Here is a 21,936-nt window from a genome sequence, read left to right as displayed (position 1 = left end):
AGTCGAATTATTGCTGTTATAAATTAGGTTCATATGTTAATGAAACTTTTGGTTTTACAAAAGATCCCAAATTGGATGATTATACATTAGTTATGCGATATGCATCGGAAGGAGATTTACATAAATATTTACAAAATGAATTTACAGAAATTAAATGGTAACTAAAGATATCAATTTTACATAATATTTCAACAGGGTATTTATATTTTAGTTTTTAAATGTATTGATAATGATTAATTTGTAATACTAATTTAATAATCTTATTTTAGACTTATGAATGTTCATGGTTCAAATTTCATACATCGAGATTTACATAGTGGAAATATATTGGTAAATATTGTAAATAGAATTTCTACGCTTTATAAAATAGGAGATCTAGGATTATCACGATCTGTAAATGATATCTCATTGGATGATGAAATATATGGAGTAATACCTTATATTGCACCAGAAATATTTAAAGGATCTGCATTTTCTAAAGAATCTGATATTTATAGTTTGGGTATGATTATGTGGGAACTTACAACATGTTGTAAGCCTTTTGCTAATGTTGAACATGATCACACTCTTATTTTTAATATTATTGATGGTGTACGACCTGAAATTACAGAAGATACACCAGAATGTTATGCTAATTTAATGAAAAGTTGCTGGGATCCTGATCCAAAAAAAAGACCTTCTATAAGTGAAATTTGGGATACTTGTAGTCTATGGTATAATCATTATAGATCTGTTTCAATTATTAGCAGTTCCGATTACATTATTCAATTTGCCCAAGCTGAATTAAAAAGGAAAGATTTAATAGTTTCGAAGAAGCTTGGTTCCAAGTTTAGTGAAAAGCCTCATCCAAAAGCTATTTATACAAGTAGATCATTAAATTCTTACATTTCTAAATGTTCATCTATATTTTCTAAATATTCATCTATCAATTTTTCATCAAATGGTATGTATACTATTTTGATAAAAGTCATCTTTGGATAGTTAAATTAAATTTCTTTTTTTATAGACTACACCTCAAATGATCTAGAATTTGACATAGATATTAAAAGGTATGTATTTAAAGTTAAAATATCTGTTAAATTAAATATATAAATTCAACAATTCAAATAAAATAAAATTTTTATCAGTAGTGAACTCAACGTAATCGGAACTAAGCGAAATATTGAAGAATTAAATAATAATTCTTGTGAAAATAATAGTAAATATATTATTTGATTAAATGTTATATTATATTTTTATTTTTATTTATTTATTTTTTTAATTTAAAATAGGAAAACGAATTAAAATTAATTAAGGGATGTCTCATATCTCTCAAAAACTAAACCAGTCTGTAGCGATGCTACACATCACCGATTGAAAAAATAAGAAATAGAAAAAATTTTCATATAAATATCGTTTTAATTTCAATACTATACAGTATTTAGATTTAGAGTATATATATTTTATATATTATTCAATTAGCTTAGATGAAAATGACACATGTAAATTTAAGTACGAGATTTTATAATTTGTATTTATACAAGGCGTTGATAAAATAACAAACAAATGTTGGAAAACCCATAACTCACTTGAAATGATTTACAAAGCAAGTTTTTCAATGTTTCGTGTATAAAATTAAAATTCACTTAAAATTATCGTTATTATAAAAATGTAAGATTTTGTATAGCGTTCTAAAACTCCTAATGACAGATCCCAAATCAGATGATTTTTGATGTTTCGTTTAAAATTTTAAAATTCCCAATAACGACAAAAAAAAAGTTCACATTTTCTTGTTAAACAAATTTCGCTAGTTTCTGCACAGAAAAGGTAGATCAATAATTTTTTGATTTATGTGATTTTTTTTATTTTAAATACTAGCAACAACCCGTTGCTTCGAACCGGGATCGAAATTCTTCATACAATCGAATCATTCTAGCGATAATTTCTCGTTACACAATTCAAATTAATTTATAGAGGGTAATCTAAATATCATTTAATAATTATTGTGTACTGATAACAAGAAATTGACTTATTAGCAGGGGAGCAGGGGAGCTGCCATTCGATTTTATTTCGTTATAGTAAGAACTATTTAAAAGAGGAAACTAAATAGTAAGCTTTATTTACTAATAAATTCACGTAAAATTTTCGTGATTAGGTATTTATTAGGGCACTTGGTTAATAACGATAGTGGAATAATTATATTTATAGTATTTTCTCGAACAATTTTTTCTAAATATTAATTAAAAAGTTGTTTAAAATTTTCTGACGCCATAAAAATATATATAAGACATATATTAAATGACGATTTGCGTAAGATACTATAAGTAACCATTTTTTATTTTTATAGACTTATGATATTTTTCTATAATTAACAAATTTTTTTATTCTTGTAAGAGATATTCCATCTTAAGCATTCTCCCGTGCCAATATTATTGCTTATTTATTGTAAAATCAGAATATCTTCGAAAGTCAAACATACTCATATAGAATTTTATATATAGTTTTCTTATATAAATTAATATAAATGTTTTTTTTTTCTTTGATAAATAAAATTGGGTTACTTGATATTATTTCTTCGCTTGGTGCTAAAATGCTGCTCTGCTCAAACTAAGCATTCAAATATAGTTATTTTTACAATTCACAGAAACAAACAAAACTTGTAAAGAGCAAAAATTCCATTATTAGAATTTTTGTTTAAAGTAATTCAAAAGGATATTTATTACATTCAATCTTAATAAAATTTCATTTGATTTCTTTGATCAATCGTGAATTCGTGATTTTACCTTTACGTTATTTGTATACAATAAATTAACAGAAAGATAAACAAAAGGAAATTTTAATGTAACGACTGTAACGTGATAAAATCTTAGAATAAGAATTTTTTTTTTCGTTTGTATTCACATAAAACTATACCAACTTTTATATTAAAATAGTTAGAGGAGGATTTTTATTAGAAAATTTAAACGCCAGATCATGTGTTAATTTAATATTCGAAGAAAAGCATTTTATTTTTTTTTTTTAAAGAAACTTAAACATAGTATTTAAAGTTTATAAAAAAGAAAAAATAAATAAATAGTAATAATTCTGAAGTATGACAAGAACCCACGTTTATATATCCACCAAAATTTAAACATCGAAATGAAACGAATTGTTTGTATCTTGCACATTATTCCCTATACCCTTGAAGGAGAACTCAATTATCGAAATCGAAAATTAAATCATTAAGTTAATAAATAGAAGTTCGTTTAATCTCAATAAATTATTCTTAAAATAGATTATCGTCATTTTCAAAAATTGTGTAGTATTTTGGACGAAAAAAAACACCAGATAACCGGGTAATATTGGAAATGGGAATGGTATAAAATAATAATAATAATAATAATATAATATGTAAATCTATCTAACCCACCCTTTAAAAAAACTTATTCGGTAAATCATATAAATATTGAATTTATATTAACATCAAATGTTAAATTGTAACATATAAATATAACAAAGCATATAATGACATACTAGCTTAATACTATAAATTATAATTTGAGTTTAGCCTTAATTAATTTGATGTGGTTGAGGTATCACCAAGACTGTTTGGAGGAACTGAAGATGTATCGTAAGCATTATTATCTGAATATTCTTGGATAGTGGGCTGAATATCCATAGTATCGAAAGTTTGCTGTGCGATGGCATCTTGTTGATAATCAACAGGTTGTAGAATAGGAGAAATTGAAGATACAACGCAAGCACTAGTATTCTCTAAATATTCTTGGTAAATCGGTTGAACATCAATAGTATCTAAAGATCGTTGTGGGGAGGTGTTTTGTTGATAACCAATAGATTGTTGAACAATTTCTTGCCTAATTAAACGTTGTACATTATAATGATATGGAAGTCTATGATTGGGAATGTGAGATAAATCAATTCTATTATTTAAGAGTTGTGCGATTTCTGTTAAATTTAATTCGGTATAAGTAACATGATAGGTATATACATCATTTGGTAAAGGAAGATAAAATTCAAATTTTATATTATCGAAAGGTTGTTGCGAGATAGTATCTTGTTTATAATCAACAGGAATAAGAGAGATTGAAGATACGTCGTTAGCATTATTATCTGAAGATTCTTGGAAGTTACGTTGAATATCCATAGTATCGAAGGATTGTTGTGGGATGACATCTTGTTGATAATCAACAGGTTGTTGAATAGGAAGAATTGAAGATACATCGAAAACATTATTATCCGAATATTCTTGAAAATTACGTTGAATATCCATAGTATCGAAAGATTGCTGCGAGGTAGATTTTTGAACAATTTCTTGCCGAATTAAATTTTGTATATTATAATGATATGGAAGCCGATGATTGAGAATGTGGGATAAATTAATTCTATCATTCAAAAGTTGCGCGATTCCTACTGAATTTAATTCGGTATAAGTAACATGATAAATACGCGTATCATTTGGTAAAGGAAGATAAAATTCAAACGTAATATTTTGAGGTGCAAGAGCAGTCATATCAATATTATTAATATGTGAGGTGTCTAAAATCATTGAAGTGTGTTGAAAGTTTTCATTATTGTCAATAATTGAAGGTACGAAGTTATTTCCAGTTGAATAGTCTCGTATAATATGGTTATTTAAATTCGTGTTTCCCATATTAAATTTTATAATATTATTTTAATATTGAATTTTTTTTTAAAAAAAAAACGAGGATAATTGCTTGGTTTATATAGTATAATGTTGAATAAGACTACAAGTGTCATGTGATCTTTACTCATCATTTGATGATAAAATATTATCAAGAATTTATTTCTATTTTAATAGTATGTTTGTTTCACTGCTTAACGTTATCAAAAACGATAACGATTTTAATATAAAATGGGCCATATTAATACATGATCGGCAAATCTTTCTGTACTAATAATATAATGTACTAAACAAATTTCGGAATAATGTTTTTTTTCACAAAATTCCTTCCTTGAATGATATATTCGTATCACCTATGTACTATCAAAATATAAGGGCGTATTTACTAAGTTATATTATTCAAAAATATTTCAGAAGTGAAATCAAAGTTCTAAAATGACCTATAAAGTTCCTAACTAAAACTTTAGATCAATAAAAATTAAACACCAATTAAAATAAATTTCAAAATTAAATTCAAGGCTGCAGAAATTTGCGGATAACTAAAAATTACCCAATAAAATTTATTGTCAATTGTCCAATAGTTAAGGTCATTTCGGACCGCAGCAATTTAAAACTAAAAAATTTTATACAAATATGATACTGCGCTCTGAAATTAATAATATCATTACCCTCTAGGCCTCTGTAAACCATTTAAATATACGAAGTACGCAATATAAGAATTTTATTATTTCGTTTGTTAAATTAAAATAAGAATTAATTTTTTTTTATTACGTTATATTCCATATTAAAATATTCTATTAATACATCTTCATGTTTACTATAGACGTTAAAAAACGCGAAGTAAAAGCAAAAAATTCAGCTCAATAATTTAAAGAACAATTTAAAGAACGAAAAAACGAGTTTCAAGATTTAGATATTATTACAATTTATAATTATTAGCAATTGTAGCATATTGTTAACAATTATAGTACGTACAACAGTTTTTTGTTATATTAAAACTTTTTGTATTACTCATAGTACGTACGTTCACTAAATCTAAAAAAAAATTATACTAGTACATTGTTTATAATTTTCGTACATATATAGAACCGACCAAAATTAAGGACTTATAAAGTTTATTTCAACCCAGGCCCAGGGTACAGTAAAGCAGCGGTTAATGAAAGATGTTTCGATTTGAGTATGATAACAGAAAAACAATTACTGTCCAAGGGAAAGGACAAGCAAAATAGTAGTGGAAGGAAGTATTAGTTAAAAAAACTTTAGAAGACTTAGAAATAGGGTAAATCATCTCTTTTACCAAAAAAAAAAATAATTAAAAAATATGATTTTTTTATAATCAGACCGATCTGGACCGGTCCAGTACCGGTCCTCAAATCCTGGACCGAAGACTGAAAGACCGTTCCTCCTCAACCCTGCCGGGCGTAGACATTCTATGAGTTTTCATGTTACACAATTCAATTATTTATATGGAGATTCTAAACGTCATTTCGTCAGACATTTTTTTTTTTTGGATTTATATTAAACTGCATAAAAAATTATGATATATATAAATTTTCGGTATCCTGAAACATAACATAATTCCTTTAAATAAACAGTCAGAATTTTCTGATTCTAAAAATAGTAATTCTGATTTCAGTTTTTAATAATCACTATTATATATATAAAATAAAAATTAGTTTATCTCTCGTTATATAAACAAAAAAAAAAATTATTTTTTTTCATGCCTCTAAAACTTCGGATTTTTGAATATTTTATCTACGATCATTGACGGGATATGATTATATATATATAACTGAGTGAATGACATATATTTGAATTTTCTTCAACTTATTACAATGGTTAACTAGTTAATGACTTACTGAATATAATAAAATTTTTAACATTTTTTTATTTCCAATATAAAAATGTAAATTTTCTTACCCTTAAATTTACAGTAAAAAAATATTATTTAGTTATTTTAATTTGTTTCATTTTTATAACTGTGAAATTCATACAAAATAAAAATTAAGGACATCTCAATTATAGGTAAACAGGTTAATACTTATTTTAACCATAATTCTGGTCAGATTTTAATAATGCGGGCCAGAGATTTGCGATTGCGGTCACGCGAACTTTAAGTTTCGACATCCCAATACGTAATATTAAGTCGGTACAATTTTGCGGCTAAAAAAAAAAAATCTAAAATAATTTTTGATTAAGACTCTTGGCTACCCTAAACAGAATGAATATGATTAAACAAACTATTTAGTTATGTTCGCTTTACAGTAATTCTAAAATATTAGATTCAATAATATAAATATCCATTTGACAATTATAATAAATTAGTTGGATAACACTACTATCGTCATTTAATAGAATTTAGAGCGTGCGGTTGAATATTCTTTTTAACTTAGTACTAAAATTATTAATATATTTGAGAATACTGTATTTGTATAGTTTAATTAATGATTGTTCAAGAGGCTTTGGGTCTTTACTATTATAAAACTAATAACAATTTTTAATAATTATACTGATTAATATATAATTTTGAATTTTTATAGGATTGGACAATAAAAAATGAAGATTTTTCTTGCGTTTTCTCCGCCAATACTATCACGTGTGTAAATACACAGTACTGAGGTCTGGAAACCTCTCAATATTCCAGATTTTTTAAAATATTTTATTGGAACGGAGTAAAGCTTCAAATTTTAAATTTGACTAACTTTAAAATCAACAAGGTTGAAGTTATTTTATTAAAATTTTTAGTAACAACAGTAAGAAGTAAATTTATACCAAGGATAGTTTTATTGTAGTACGTTAAAGAAATCTCAAAATTTGATGCATAAACTCATCTTTTTGTAATTCTTATATGGTTTTAAATCTTAAGCTAAGTCTGTTATCATGCGAAAGAAGCTGCCACCTTCTCTCCCGACAAGTGATGTTAAATAAAAATAAGAACTTTATTAAATAAAATACATTGCTTGGTTTAATATACATCAAAATACAAAATATAAGTTTAAACTCTAAGATTATTGCTAATTTAAGGGTACTTATTTTAGAGTTATTAACTTCTAATGTATTACTAACTTTTGGAATTACATCATTTTATTGGGCATCCCTATAGGATCATGTTATTTAATTTCCGCTCAATATTGCTAACGCATTACGTCATTTACCAAATATCATTTACATTAGTTTAGCTTAATACTGTACAGCAATTTGAAAAACTGTTACTTAAACTATATTAGTATTATCTATTGAATACAAATGTACAATTATTGAAAATTGATCCGTTTCCTTTAAAAATATCCTGTAAAGTTTCAGTTTCATTTATTGTCAATTTGTTGGATTTGTTAGAAAATGGAATTCGGCTTTCTTGATTGATTTCAGCTAATTTTATTAATAGAAATCAATAAAATAAAATAAAATAAAACAAACTATTAATAAATTACCTTTAAAAATTTCGCGTGCACTAGTAAAAGTTGATTTAAGTTCAATTGGTGTTAATGCTTGCTTATCTGGCATTGAAAAATGTGGCAAAGGTTCTAAAACATCTAAAATTCCATATTGTATAATTAGTATATTGAAAATCAATTTAAAAATTAAAATTAAAACTCACCCGAGCCTTCCATTTGATCATTATCTATAAGAACGTTCATTAAGTTGTTTAAACTAACATTCTGCATTTTTTCTTTAGTTCTTTCATAGCTAGTAAATCCTGAATTTGATTTATGCCGGGTAATTGCCATAACTTCATTGTCACTAGTACCAAGTTCTTTCAATATTCCTACTAAACTTTTTCGGGCGCTATGGTTGCTGATCTTTCGATTGCCAATATCAATACCACATTCTATTACAATTTCATGTAAAAAATTTTTTAATCGCTTTTCACCAACATGAAACTTTTGAAACCAACGATTATAAATAATATAATCTATAAATAAATAAATAAGTTAACTAATAAATGTCATATTACTGAAAAAAATAGCATAAAATGATAAAGTACATTGAACTCACCATCTTCAGACACATATTCTCTTAAATAGAATTCTTTATCGGCATTACCTGGTCTTTTAGAAAAATATTTGTTATAAGTTTCCATTATCATTGGATGATATGGAATTCTTAATTTTTCATCATTTAATGAGCCATTAATACCCCTTTGATTTGTTTTACTTCGAGGAATATTTACATCAAAACCCTGACCATCAGCTCTAAACTTAAAATGAGAATATTGTAATGAATAGTGCTCACCACCTCTAAGAGCTAAGAATAATGCATTTAAAAAAAAGACTTTTTTTAACAATCCAGTGGGTGTGTCAATGTTTAATACTGGTGAATACAGTATTTTTTTACATTCTTCAACAGAAAGACCATCAGCTCCTTGAACATTGGCCTTTCCTTGTTCTGCTACATGTTTCATTTTGCCATCTAATACATCATATAATATTGGAAATTGTTTTCTTGAAGTAAAATCCATTGGAGATAGTGATGATAAATCATTTAAATGTCGGTTTAATGCATGTATAGCACTGAGGATAGATCTAGCCTTGTATTCTTCACCAGAATTAGTCTTCATAACTGTTACGAAACTACAGATTTGACTTTCTAATTCCTTTCTATCAGTAATATCTATGCTTTTACCAGTAAATCCAGCTTTTTCACGAAAGTTTTCAAATTGGTGAACCCAATTTGCTGTGGATTTATCTGTATTTACTACTCTTGACTTCTTTTTGAAAAAATTTATTTCGTCTTCTGTAGGTAAATAAAACTTGAATAGAAAATATTGTATTAGCAAATTAATATAACAATATTTTGGTAATAATAACAACATACTTTATCATTATTTATTTTATTTTTGTTAGTTTTTTCCTTCATTATTAAAATAAATAATAGAATAGGTTGAAAGAAAAAAATGTGTAAAGAAAAAGTAGGGTATTTAAAAAGTGTATATAAAAAAGAATGTGTAAAAGAAAAAACGCGTAAAGAAAAAATGTGTACAAATGAGTGGATTTAAAAGAAAGTTTAAATAAACTTTTAAACGCGTAAAGAAAAAGACGCGTAAAAATTGAAATTTAAAAGAAAGTTTAAATAAACTTTTAAAACATGATCTTGGTGGTCTGCCACAATAAAATCATTATTAGGTAAGAAGTATTCAATATTACCATTTTGACCATCAACATTATATGATTGGCCATTGTGCCACTACGTGGCACAATAACGGCCAATCATTTAACATCGACGGTCATAAATCTTCATATTGAATACTTCTTACCCAATAACTATATAATATTAATCATTGGTTCCCTCCATTATTAATGTTCATCACCATGCAGTAATACAAGTTTCATCTTTTACTTGATCGTCATGTGATGATCATTGGGTTATATTTGCTATTTTTATAAACTGTATGTATGATAATTTTTAACATTTTGTGACGTAATAACACATATTTTAGCGTTAATCGTTTCTTTTATTTTAAGAAAGTTTTTTTAAAAATGGGTAAAAAAAACATAAATTGTAAAAAAAAGTTACAATATTAAAATATACAGTATTATAATATTTTTTTTTTAAAAAAAATAAATAACCATCGGTATGAATTTCAATATAAAAATCCGGATGACCGATCCGTAAATAACGGATGATCCAGACAACCATCCAAATGGATCCATTACTATAAAATACTACTAATCAAACGGATGGATCCGGATTTATGTACAGAAATAGCAGATGACAAATTATTCGTATCTTCATCCGCCGGAATGGTTTCGAATCGGATAAATCCGCGGATTGGCGGATTGACGGATTGACGGATCGCAACACTAACTTTAGGGTAATCATATACGCGGTTAATCTTTTTCTTCATCGGAATACAATATAATATGACGTGCAGGTTAAAATTCATAATTTATTTCGAATACTTTAATAATTTTTAATCATGTAAAAAAATAATTTAATCATGTTTGAATCTATATACCGTACTGTTCGTTGTATAGATTATTAGTATTATATTATGAATTCACCCTATACGGAGGGTGGTTCCGTGGTTCGTTATATTAAGTGGCGACTGTAATAATATTTAAATTACCACAAATTTATTTTAACTTGCTATTTTCTTTAACAATAATAGATCGTGTATTTGGACATATAAGGAAATTTTTCTTTAAAAAATCAAAATGATGGTTCAAATGTTTAATGTTTTACACGACAGACAGATCGCACAAAAATTAAAATACGATCAGCAACAATTTAGTTAGTAATCACGGATAGAAGTCAAACTATATATTTTATTTTAATATACAAAACGTAAAGGAAAAATATTTTTCAATGAAATTCTTAAAATAGAAACATCCCCCCCTTGTTTTGTTCTTCTCCTTTCAATTGGTAGAGTTAGGCATGTAGATCAACAGATCAGCATCATTAACATTATGCATTTATTATACCCTTAGATAAAGTACTTCCAAAAATAAATACGAACCGAATTTTCTGGAGAATTCACTGATAGAAAATTCTATATTTATTCAGATATTCATCATTTAAGGATTTGAAAAACTATAAATATATCGAATTTTCAATACTTGCTTATATGGAAAACATAATAAAATGGATCTTATAAATGTAAATGATGAAAATTCTTTTGATCCAACACCAAAATTAAAATCTAGTCCCGTACCGATTTTTTTCGTTTCATTTAATTTGAGAGATGAATATTGTTTTCATTGTGGAGGAGTATATACAAAAACGTTAATTTATGAGCAAAAATATTGCAAAAAATGCTTATCATGTTATTTAACTAAAATAACAGATAATAATATATACTTGGACGTATATTTATTTGCAGAGGACTTAGAATGTAGTGAACATGAAATAAATGGAACAAAAGTATCACGAAATATTCAAGAATGCTGTAGAAATTGCTTGACAATATTAGTTTTTAAACAAATACGTAGTTACACTTCGGAATCGAAAAAAATTCCCATATACAAAAACGTGTTCGAAAGTGAAAAATATTGTAAACTATGCGGAAAATTATTATATCAAGGAACAGATCATAACATTATAACGGAATTTAAATTATGTTCAAATTGTTATCTAATCTCTATTGGATATATAGAATCAACCTTAACTAAAAAGCCTATTTCAATTATTTATTTACCATGGTGGGAAAATAGATTTAGTTGTTTTTGTTTTGAAGAATTAATATTAACATCTAACTGTCAAAAGTATTGTGAAAATTGTTTCATATTTTTTATTGGATGTAGATTTTGTTTAACAACAAATGTTATTTTTGGATATACAAATCAATCGCAATGTAAAAAATGCAAGAGAGTATCAACTATTACTTTTGATATCACAAAGATGATTGGTATTAACAGTGGAGATAGTGTTTTAGATGATTTTCTTGTTAGCATAAGATCATATCAATTGGAAATAGCTAATTTTGCTAACAATGTAAAAAGTATTGATGAATATTTCGTTCCATTCGAGATGTGTTGTATTTCTATTTGCGATAATTTTAAAGGACTATTAATGAGATATATACCATATTCTCAATTTACAAATGTAAAAGAAATAACAAAAGGAGGGTTTAGTATTGTATATCAAGCAACTCGGTTAAATGGTTCAAATAAGAATATTTATCGTTTTTTGACTAGAGATAACATTGTCATTTTAAAAAGGTTTAAAAACTCTCAATTTGCTGAAAAATATTTTATGAATGAGGTAAATACGTCAACAATTCGTAATTATTTTTATTTGATATTCATTAAAAATATTTTAATTTTAATCTTATTAATCTTGGGAATTAATAGTTAAAGATAAATCATCATTATGGAAGTTATGAAACTATTATTAAAACCCATGGTTTTACAAAGGATCCAAAATTAGACGATTATATACTAGTTATGCAATATGCGCAGAATGGAGATTTACATAAGTATTTACAAAAGAATTTTACAAAAATTAATTGGCAACAGAAAATAATTATTTTATTTCAAATCACATTTGGGTAATCATATTTTAAATATATTGGTAAATGATTAATTCATAATGCAAATTTATTAATTATTTTATTTTAGACTCCGGACTATTCACAATGCAAAGTTTATACATCGAGATTTTCATAGTGGAAATATATTGGTAGATTATCCAGCTAAAATTAAAATCGGAGATCTAGGATTATCACGACCTGCAAATGATACCTCATCGGATAACGAAATTTATGGAGTGATACCTTATATTGCACCAGAAATATTTAAAGGGTCTGTATATTCTAAAGAATCTGATATTTATAGTTTGGGTATGATCATGTGGGAACTTACAACAGGTTGTAAGCCTTTTGCTAATATTGAACATGATCATATTCTTATTTTTAATATTATGGATGGTGTAAGACCTGAAATTACAGAAGATACACCAGAATGTTATGCTAATATAATGAAAAGTTGTTGGGATTCTGATCCAAAAAAAAGACCTTCTATAAAAGAAATTTATTATACTTGTGAAACATGGCGTTGTCATAATTATGATGAACCTCTCAAATACTATCATGATCAATTTAACCAAGCTGAATTAAAAAGGAAAAATTTAATAGTTTCGAAGAAGCTTGGTTCCAAGTTTAGTGAAAAGCCTCATCCAAAAGCTATTTATACAAGTAGATCATTAAATTCTTACATTTCTAAATGTTCATCTATATTTACTAATTGTTCATCTATCAATTTTTCATCAAATGGTATGTACTATACCGTAATACTATTATTAGTCATCTTTGAATAAATAAATTAAAAATTTTTTTCCTTATAGATTATATTTCAAAAGAATTCGAATTAGGCATAGGTATTGAAAGGTATTTAAAGTTAAAAATATTTATTATTTATAATTTAATTTCAAACAATTCAAAAATCAATAAAATACGATTTTATATTATTAGTGAACTCAACGTACTTGGAACTAAACGAAATATTGAAGAATTAAATATTAATTCTTATGAAAATAATGGTAAATATACAGTATTATTTGATTAAATGTTTTCACTATTTGTTGTTTATATTTTTATTTATTTATTTATTTAATTTAAAATAGGAAAACGCATAAGAAATTAGTTTCATTTATTAATCATATCTGAAGAAATAAGAAATTTTCATATAAAATATCGTTTATCTTATTATATTTAGAGTATATATATTTTTATTGTACAATATTATTCAATTAGCTTTTGGAGAAAATGATATATGTTCGCAAAGTGAAATATAACGAGATTACAAGGTGGCTTATAATTCTTATTATAATTTGTATTTATATAAGGCGCAGATAAAATAAAAAAAAAAATGTTGGAAAAACCATAACGACTTAACTGGTTAATTGAATCATAAATTAATTAACTTGAAATGATTTACAAAAGTTTTTCAAGAGTTGTTTCGTGTATAAAATTAAAAGTCACTTAAACTTATTATGAAAAATGTAGGATTTTGTATAGCGTTCTAAAACTCTTAATGACAGAATCCAAATCTGATGTTTCGATTGTTCGTTTAAAAATTCCCAACTTAAATAACGACTCACATTTCTTGTTTAACAAATTTCGCTAGTTTCTGCACAGAAAAGGTAGGTCAATAATTTTTTGATTTATGTAATTTTTTTTATTTTAAAAAATAGTAACAGCCCGTTGCTTCGAATACTCTTCGAACCGGGATCGAAACTCTAATGTATCGTCAATAAAAATGATCGACATGGTACGAGTTTTATGACGAGACTCGTTACACAATTCAAATTAATTTAAAAGGGTTCATTTAATATTATTGTGTACCGATAAACTTCCTATTTAGGATAGCTTCTTAACAGATATTGGCTTGGGATTGAGATTATCAGCTTGATGACGCTTCAATCTTTGATTCACAAAATTGGTGTCACTTCAGATTATATATATATTATACCGGCATTTTTATCTTAAAATGATTTAATATCAAATCATATGAGAGTATTTTTTATCGAAATAATTATTAATAACAAATATTAAAAAAAGGTTCGATTACATTTTATTAAAAATGCTTTGTTAATGTTTTTACAAAAAAATACGTTTACAGAAATTGAAATTAGTGTAATTTGTTATGTTAACTAATAAATATTTAGGAGGAAATCACCGAAAAAGTTTGTGGAGAATTTAGATGAGAGTTTAATGTTGATATTTTATTTATTCATGCTTATTAGCTTTGAACTCCAGTTGAAAAACTCATGAGACCATTAAATGACGTCGCTCGAATTGGAATAGTAATTAACTATTATATTTATAGTATCTTCTCGATCAATTTTTTCTAAAAAAAAGTAAGTATATATTATACGTTGCTGTAAAGCAAAATTTCCATCTTAAGCACTCACTCGTTCTAATACATTTGCAGAATTACGTGGATGGAGGTACGAAATAATAATAATAATTTTAGTAGATATTAAAGGTCATTGGACTTCAACCGCGTTATAGTTAGTTAGTTGTTCGTTAGAATTTGACTAACAGCTGAAATTGAGGTGTGTATCATATAATTAAATTATACTTATTATATTTGATTTATATAAGAATACTAAATCTCTATTTAAAATCTTTTAGGTTGGGATTATTCCATGTGGTGTCCAAAGATAATTATTGTAACTATTGTATTAATAATTAATTTTATATTAGTTTTCTTGCCAGAAAATATAAGAGAATCAGCAAAATCGGAAAGTCGTGGTGAATCAGTTGCAAATCGTTCAAAAGTTGAAAAAAATTGGAGGATCTTAGATGAAGCCATTGTCATTTCATATTCCGTTTTCAGGTATCCAACCTTTTAAAACTCTAGTCTTTAATTTTTTCCAACAACCGGATATTAATGGTTTTTATCGTTATACATAGGTTGCTACGAATTGGGTTTAACAAAAACTTGGAATTACCTCTCCTTTAGTTGGTGCAAGATTAGTTACTCGGCCTGAAGAAAATCTTAAATCACTTGAATTAAAGTGTTGAAAAAGGTTTTTTCTTTTTTAAAAAAAAATTATTTATTAACATAATTGAAAAAAGACTTGATGAAGCATCCAAACCAGCTGAAATTCCAATTTTAATTTATTTGTTACAATCATGATAGATTACATCGGAAAAAGCATTAAAGTGTCTCATAAAATTTAAGCTATCGCGATTGGAAGAATAAGTCTTTAATTTATATTACGAGGTCTCAATTTGTTATTTTTCTCGATTGTTTATATTAAATATATTTTCTTCAACAAATAAAGTAAATTCAGAGGATTAAAGTAATTTAGTGATTTAAGTCGTTTAGAACTTTCTACACCATAAAAATGATGTATGTTATGAATCATTTTATTAAATTGACGATTTACGTCAGATACTATAAGTAAACATTCTTTTATTTTATTGACTCATGATATTTTCTTATAATTAACAACTGTACAAGATATTCTACCTTAGGCATTCTCCCATTCCAATCTTATTGCTTAAAAGAAATGTATTTAAAATCCGAAAATTCAACTCTCACTACTTTTATAGGATTTATATATAGATCTCCTGTATAAATTGATATAAATGAAGACCATAAATTCCATTATTAGAAGTTTTTGTTTAATATATATTATCGAAATAAAGAGACCCAAAAGGATTTATATATTCAATCTAAGTTAATATAATCTTATTTAATTTAATAATTTCTACTTAAATATCAAAATGAAAATTAAAGGTAATAAATAGATGTTTCGCTTAATTTCATAACTTATTCTTAAAATGGTGTAGTCTAGTATATTTAAAATACCAGATTACCGGATAATATTGGAAATGGGATAAAAATAGAGGCCTGATATAAATAGGAAACGGAAACCGACGTAAGTCCGGTGCGAAAAAAATACAGATTTGCGATTTCTTAGGATGACGTCACATGAGTGACAGAGAACTCACGTGATCGATCATTTGTCATAATGCGTAGACATACTATATTATTAAGTTAAACATACAAATAATTGAATCTATATTAATTAATTTACATATAAATATAATTATATTTCTTACAGCATATTTATCTTAAATTATAATTTGGGTTTAGCCTTAGTTATTTTGATGTGATTGAATTCCATTGTATCCATCTTCAGGACTGTTTGGGGGAACTGAAGATGCATCGTTAGCATTATTATTTGAATATTCTTGGAAAATGGGTTGAATATCTATAGTATCGAAAGATTGTTGTAGAGTGGTGTCTTGTTGATAATCAACAGGTTGTTGAATAGGAGATATATCGTAAGAACTATTATCTGAATATTCTTGGAACATAGTATCGAAAGATTGTTGTGGGATAGCATCTTGTTGTTGATAATCAACAGGCTGTTGAATAATTTGTTGCCAAATTAAATGTTGTACATTATTATGATATGGAAGTTGATGATCGGGTATGTGGGATAAATCAATTTTATTATTTAAGAGTTGCGCGATTTCTTTTGAATTTAATTCGGCATAAGTAACATGATAGACATGTGCATCATTTGGTAAAGGAAGATAAAATTCAAATTTTATATTGTCGGAAGATTGTTGTGAAGTGGTTTCTTGTTTATAATCAAAAGGAATAGGAAGAATTGAAGATACATCGTCAGCATTATCATCTGAATATTCTTGGAAATTACGTTGAATATCCATAGTATCGAAAGATTGTTGTGGGATAGCATCTTGTTGATAATCAACAGATTGTTGAATAGGAAGAATTAAAGATAAATCGAAAGCATTATTATCCGAATATTCTTGGTAAATCGGTTGAACATTCATAGTATCGAAAGATTGTGATTTGTTGCCGAATTAAATGTTGTACATTATAATGATATGGAAGTCGATGATTTGGAATATGAGATAAATCAATTCTATTATTCAAGAGTCGCGCGATTTCCGTTGAATTTAATTCAGTATAAGTAACATGGTAGATACGTGTATTATTTGGTAAAGGAAGATAAAATTCAAATGTAATATTTTGAGGCGCAGGAGCAATTGCATTAGAATTATTAATGAAGTTATTTCTAATTTGACCCATTGATAAATTAGAATAATCCATGTTTCTAATAATTTTTAAATTGTTGGGTTTATACTGTGTGTGTACTGGTGAAAATTTCAAAGAAAAAATAACAACGTATTTATATATATCTTTTTTCTTTTCTCTTTATGTATATACAAGATAATATATAAAGTTGTGTAACGTCTAAACGTCACATTTGGATTAGTTTTCATCTTGTATAAATTATTTTGCCGGCATGATGCAGATTATGCATACTGAGAAATAAATTAACGTCACCGCTTTAAAGTTTTTCCTCCTATTATCTAAAAAAGCAAGTTATATACATATTTAGTATGATAGGCGTTTTTAGTTAACCAAACATGGCAAGATTGATCAACATTATGAAAGGTTCGATTGATTGTTTTACAAACTGCGCTATAAGTAGATGACCGAGTTGATCAACATAATGAAAGTTTCGCATGATTTTCCAGAAATCCCAGATATATTGGTAAAAACTATTTTCCCTAGATTGAATACATATAGTATGTAATTAAATAAAATAAACAAAATTATTAATCATATGATCTGTTCATTCCCAAATCGTTCCATTGTCCCACTATACTTTGTGTAGCGATTGATAATATTTCTTGTTATAAATTAACGATTCAAATTGAACAAAATTTTTTATATTTTATAGAATGAAACTAAATTTATAATGTATAAAAATTTGGCATGATTTTGAATTACTGATTACTAGCTGTTGAGATATTCTACTTAATTCTTGGACTAATTAAAAATTCTTTGACAATTTTTTTAAAAATTTGAAAAATATGTAAAATTGTAAATACTATAAAATTTAACATAGCACTTACTGTATATTAATTAAGTTACACAACCTAAAATGTAATTTTACAACCCTATATGTTTAAAAGTAAAATTTTTGCGATACTATGCCTATCAATTTCTGCATAATTGTTAGGATTTTGATCGCAAAATTGGTTTAACCGGTCAAAAAATGTTATTAAAATAATTTTCAACAATAACAATTAACACGTTCATTTTTGCTTATTTTTAAATTGCGATCAAAAATTCTACTTTTTTGTGGATATGTAATTGATCAAGTTGCATAATTTTGTCACCCAAGAAGGTAATGGAACATTCTCTATTGATCTCAATAACTGTATTCCATATAAAAATAATAAATAAACTATATATGTGATATTTAACCCAAATGACGTAATGCGTCAAAAATATCTGCAATAATAATCTATCTAAAAAATATCAGTAAGTTAAAAACGACATGATCTTGTTTAGCTTTATAATAATTAATAATTATTAACTCAAACCCTGATCAAAAATCCGATCAGTCAGAAATGAACTTAATAATTTTTTTTCGCTAATTACTCACATTGCTTTCAACATTGCACAAGATATCAAGAAGAAAAATGTAATCAATATGCAATTTTATTTAATGTATAATATGACGGTCTCTTTTGACTGACTACGACAAATTATGGTTATTTTACATTCAGAAATTCTCAAACGACAAATGACGATCCTTTTTAAGTATATTTGAATATTCTGGCATTAAACGATTGTTGGACGTTTTGCCATGTACTGTTGTACATGCACATCTCTAATTTCTAATAATTATCAATGAAACAAAAACTCCGTAACTTCCATAAACGGAATACCTAATATAAATCAAGATAATTTATATATTAAATAACAGTCACCGGGCATTTCCGTTTACTAATTAAATATGTGGTTTGTCGATCATTTTTTTTACTATCACTATGATTTAAAATTTTGCTGATCATTTTGATTCCGGTAAATTTTTCCAAAAAATGATCGCCCTTGTTCATTATCAAATTATGGATCAGAATTATATATATTTATATATATTTAATTTAATTTATATTAATACTTAATATTAAAGGAACTGAATGCTGAATTGAATAGTGTAATCATTAGAGTAAAATTGCGATTTGGGCTTTTCCGTAGCCATTTAATTGTGCATTAATTTTTAATAAACAAGAGAAAAATTAGATGACTATAATTTAGGATTAAGAGGTAAAATAGTATCTATTCAATTTCAAAGTTTTCTTTCATCAATACTCATATTTATAAAGAAATTTCATTTCTTTTTTTTTTTGTTTTAAAATCTATCTATCAGCTGAATAAACCAAATATGTTTAATTTAATTTATTTAATTAATTTATAATTTTACAGGTTCCAGAACTCTGAACCTGACCTGACAGGTTGAAGAAAAATTCGCATGAATTTTTCTTAAAAAGTTTAATAAAAATGCGAAATATTTTTAATAGATAATTTAATAAAAAAATGTTTCGCAACATTTTTTATTAAAGCGAAAAGTATTGAGAAAACTTTTAAGGAATTATGTGGAGAATTTAATATTTGTATTAATTTATTGTCTTTTTCTATTGATGTCAAAATTTCTGATGAACTTGAACAATTAAAGCCGATCAAGATGATTTAGCTAAAGTAAGATTAAAAATTTAGTTCTATCAATAAATTTATTTGAATGTTAAATTAATTATAAGCTATTACTTTTAATAATTATAGTATCTAAAAGAAATGGCGTCTGGTATGTTCATCGTGATATTAGTGTTGTTAATATATTAATCACACTCAATGAAACAGCAAAACTTGCAAATTTTAAATTAAGTCGTTTAACTGCACTTGCATTAATTCAAGTACAAAATTTAGGACGAGTTCGCTATTGTGCACCTGAATGGTTAGAAAGGGCTCCAAATTTCAATTATGATTATAAATGTAAGATTTATCTTACTTTGGGAAATTGCTAAAGAGAGAATTCCATATAAAGATACTAATAATACTGTGAAAAAGTATGTAATAAAATGTATAGAGAACCATTTTCTGAAAATAGTCAAATGCCAGAAGAATTCAAACAATTACAATTTGAAGGTATGTAAAAGAAAATATTTTAAATAATAATTTTATTTGTTAGACTTAAAATTTCTTCTTTTTTTTTTATATACATTTTAGTCTTTCATCAAGATCCATATTTTAGGCCAGACATTACAAAAATATTTGAAGTTCTTAGAATTGTGTCAAAGATTATTCAAAGCGACCAAGTGCCTCGTTAATTCCTACTCCCAAACGAGCATACAGCATTGATCAAGATGCACATGCCCTTCCAAGTAATTTACCAGATTTTAAATCGTTTAAATACATGACACTCATTGATGCAGCAAAACAACATAAATTGTGTGATAGAAAAGACAAACTTATTGGAGATATAATAACTGCATACAAATGCTTTGAAGCCTATGCAAACCTTGGCGGGACGAGTACAATAACCCGTAATCATCAACCCTGTAAAAAATCTAATCCGTGTTTTATCTTTCCATGTTTTTTCCGTGAATGTATCATTTTAATGGAATTTATAGCCTTAAATCATCACGGATATCCGTGAATGTATCATTTTCACGGAATTTTTACGGAAGACACGGAGAAATAATGGAAATATTCGGATAAAAATTTTTTATAGGGCAAATCCTAGCAAAATATTATAAAGCAAATTTACATTTCAAAAGGATTTGTCGAAAGTCCCCCAAATAAAGATAAAATTGTTGCTGAATTGTCTAAAGAAGTTGCTGATGATGAAGCAAATGAATTCCCTGAAGCGAAATTAAGATATGGAGATTGTTTGTATCATGGCAAAGGTGTTGAGTAAAATACAAAATCAAAATTTTTCAGAAGCTCTTAAATATTTTGAAAAGCTGCCGAAGATGGTTTTAGAGTGGCAATGTATAACGCTGGAAAGATGTATTATAATGGTATTGGTTGTAAAAGATATAGAAAAAGCTAAGGATTATATGAAATTAGCTGCTTATAATTGTGACGAAACTGCTATCAAATTTTGTATGGAGCATAACCTTTAATTATATATTTTAAAATTTATTATTTTCGATATAATATATTATTTCTTATCAATATATGTATTTCATACATTTTTATATGACCATGATTACTCTTTATTAATTAAGTTTGTTGTGAAACCATTCTTATCCAATTTATAAAATTCTAAAAAATATTTTTTTTTTTCACCAATTAGTAAACAATAAACGAATGAATCATTTAGTAATTACTCTTTACAGTTTTTTTTTCGTTAACACGAATTTCTTTATTAGACTATAAAAAATATTGAAAACAACAATTATATCTTAATTTTTATATACAGTATAAATAATTTACAATTTATCTATTAGTAAATAAATTTAAATTATATAATATGCATAAATATTAGGAATACTAATAATTTAGTATTACTTTTATTATTTACATAATATT

General features: G+C 26.1%; 5 protein-coding genes across 6 annotated transcripts; 3 read left to right on the top strand and 2 right to left on the bottom strand.

The window, feature by feature from the left end:
• Positions 1–3,532: 3,532 nt before the first annotated feature.
• OCT59_026909 (uncharacterized protein) lies at positions 3,533–4,630 on the bottom strand (the record flags this gene model as incomplete). The annotated part of the gene is made up of 1 exon (XM_025329161.1): positions 3,533–4,630. One exon carries the CDS (start codon positions 4,628–4,630, stop codon positions 3,533–3,535), a length of 1,098 nt encoding a protein of 365 aa, XP_025177652.1.
• Positions 4,631–11,203: 6,573 nt separating this feature from the next.
• Positions 11,204–13,701, top strand: OCT59_026908 (uncharacterized protein; the record flags this gene model as incomplete). 2 transcript variants are annotated; one of them, XM_066136580.1, is made up of 6 exons in its annotated part: positions 11,204–12,322; positions 12,412–12,608; positions 12,679–13,331; positions 13,403–13,445; positions 13,530–13,597; positions 13,682–13,701. In XM_066136580.1, 6 exons carry the CDS (start codon positions 11,204–11,206, stop codon positions 13,699–13,701), a joined length of 2,100 nt encoding a protein of 699 aa, XP_065993055.1. The 2 variants fall into 2 exon arrangements, with proteins under 2 accessions (XP_065993055.1, XP_065993054.1); XM_066136579.1 differs by lacking the exons at positions 11,204–12,322; positions 12,412–12,608 and having other exon boundaries at positions 12,980–13,331.
• Positions 13,702–14,651: 950 nt separating this feature from the next.
• Positions 14,652–15,525, top strand: OCT59_026907 (uncharacterized protein; the record flags this gene model as incomplete). The annotated part of the gene is made up of 5 exons (XM_066136578.1): positions 14,652–14,693; positions 14,887–14,917; positions 14,992–15,045; positions 15,195–15,399; positions 15,477–15,525. The coding sequence occupies 5 exons, from the start codon at positions 14,652–14,654 to the stop codon at positions 15,523–15,525; spliced, it is 381 nt and encodes a 126-aa protein (XP_065993053.1).
• Positions 15,526–16,670: 1,145 nt separating this feature from the next.
• OCT59_026906 (uncharacterized protein) lies at positions 16,671–17,378 on the bottom strand (the record flags this gene model as incomplete). Its single annotated transcript, XM_025326133.1, has 1 exon — positions 16,671–17,378. The coding sequence occupies one exon, from the start codon at positions 17,376–17,378 to the stop codon at positions 16,671–16,673; it is 708 nt and encodes a 235-aa protein (XP_025177653.1).
• Positions 17,379–20,196: 2,818 nt separating this feature from the next.
• OCT59_026905 (uncharacterized protein) lies at positions 20,197–21,319 on the top strand (the record flags this gene model as incomplete). The annotated part of the gene is made up of 5 exons (XM_066136577.1): positions 20,197–20,206; positions 20,263–20,394; positions 20,470–20,547; positions 20,700–20,945; positions 21,180–21,319. 5 exons carry the CDS (start codon positions 20,197–20,199, stop codon positions 21,317–21,319), a joined length of 606 nt encoding a protein of 201 aa, XP_065993052.1.
• Positions 21,320–21,936: the final 617 nt, after the last annotated feature.

Source organism: Rhizophagus irregularis, chromosome 7 (assembly GCF_026210795.1).
Source record: "Rhizophagus irregularis chromosome 7, complete sequence".
NCBI lineage: Eukaryota > Fungi > Glomeromycota > Glomeromycetes > Glomerales > Glomeraceae > Rhizophagus > Rhizophagus irregularis.
Note: the sequence above shows the minus strand (reverse complement) of the source record. Positions and strands in the feature narration are given on the sequence as shown.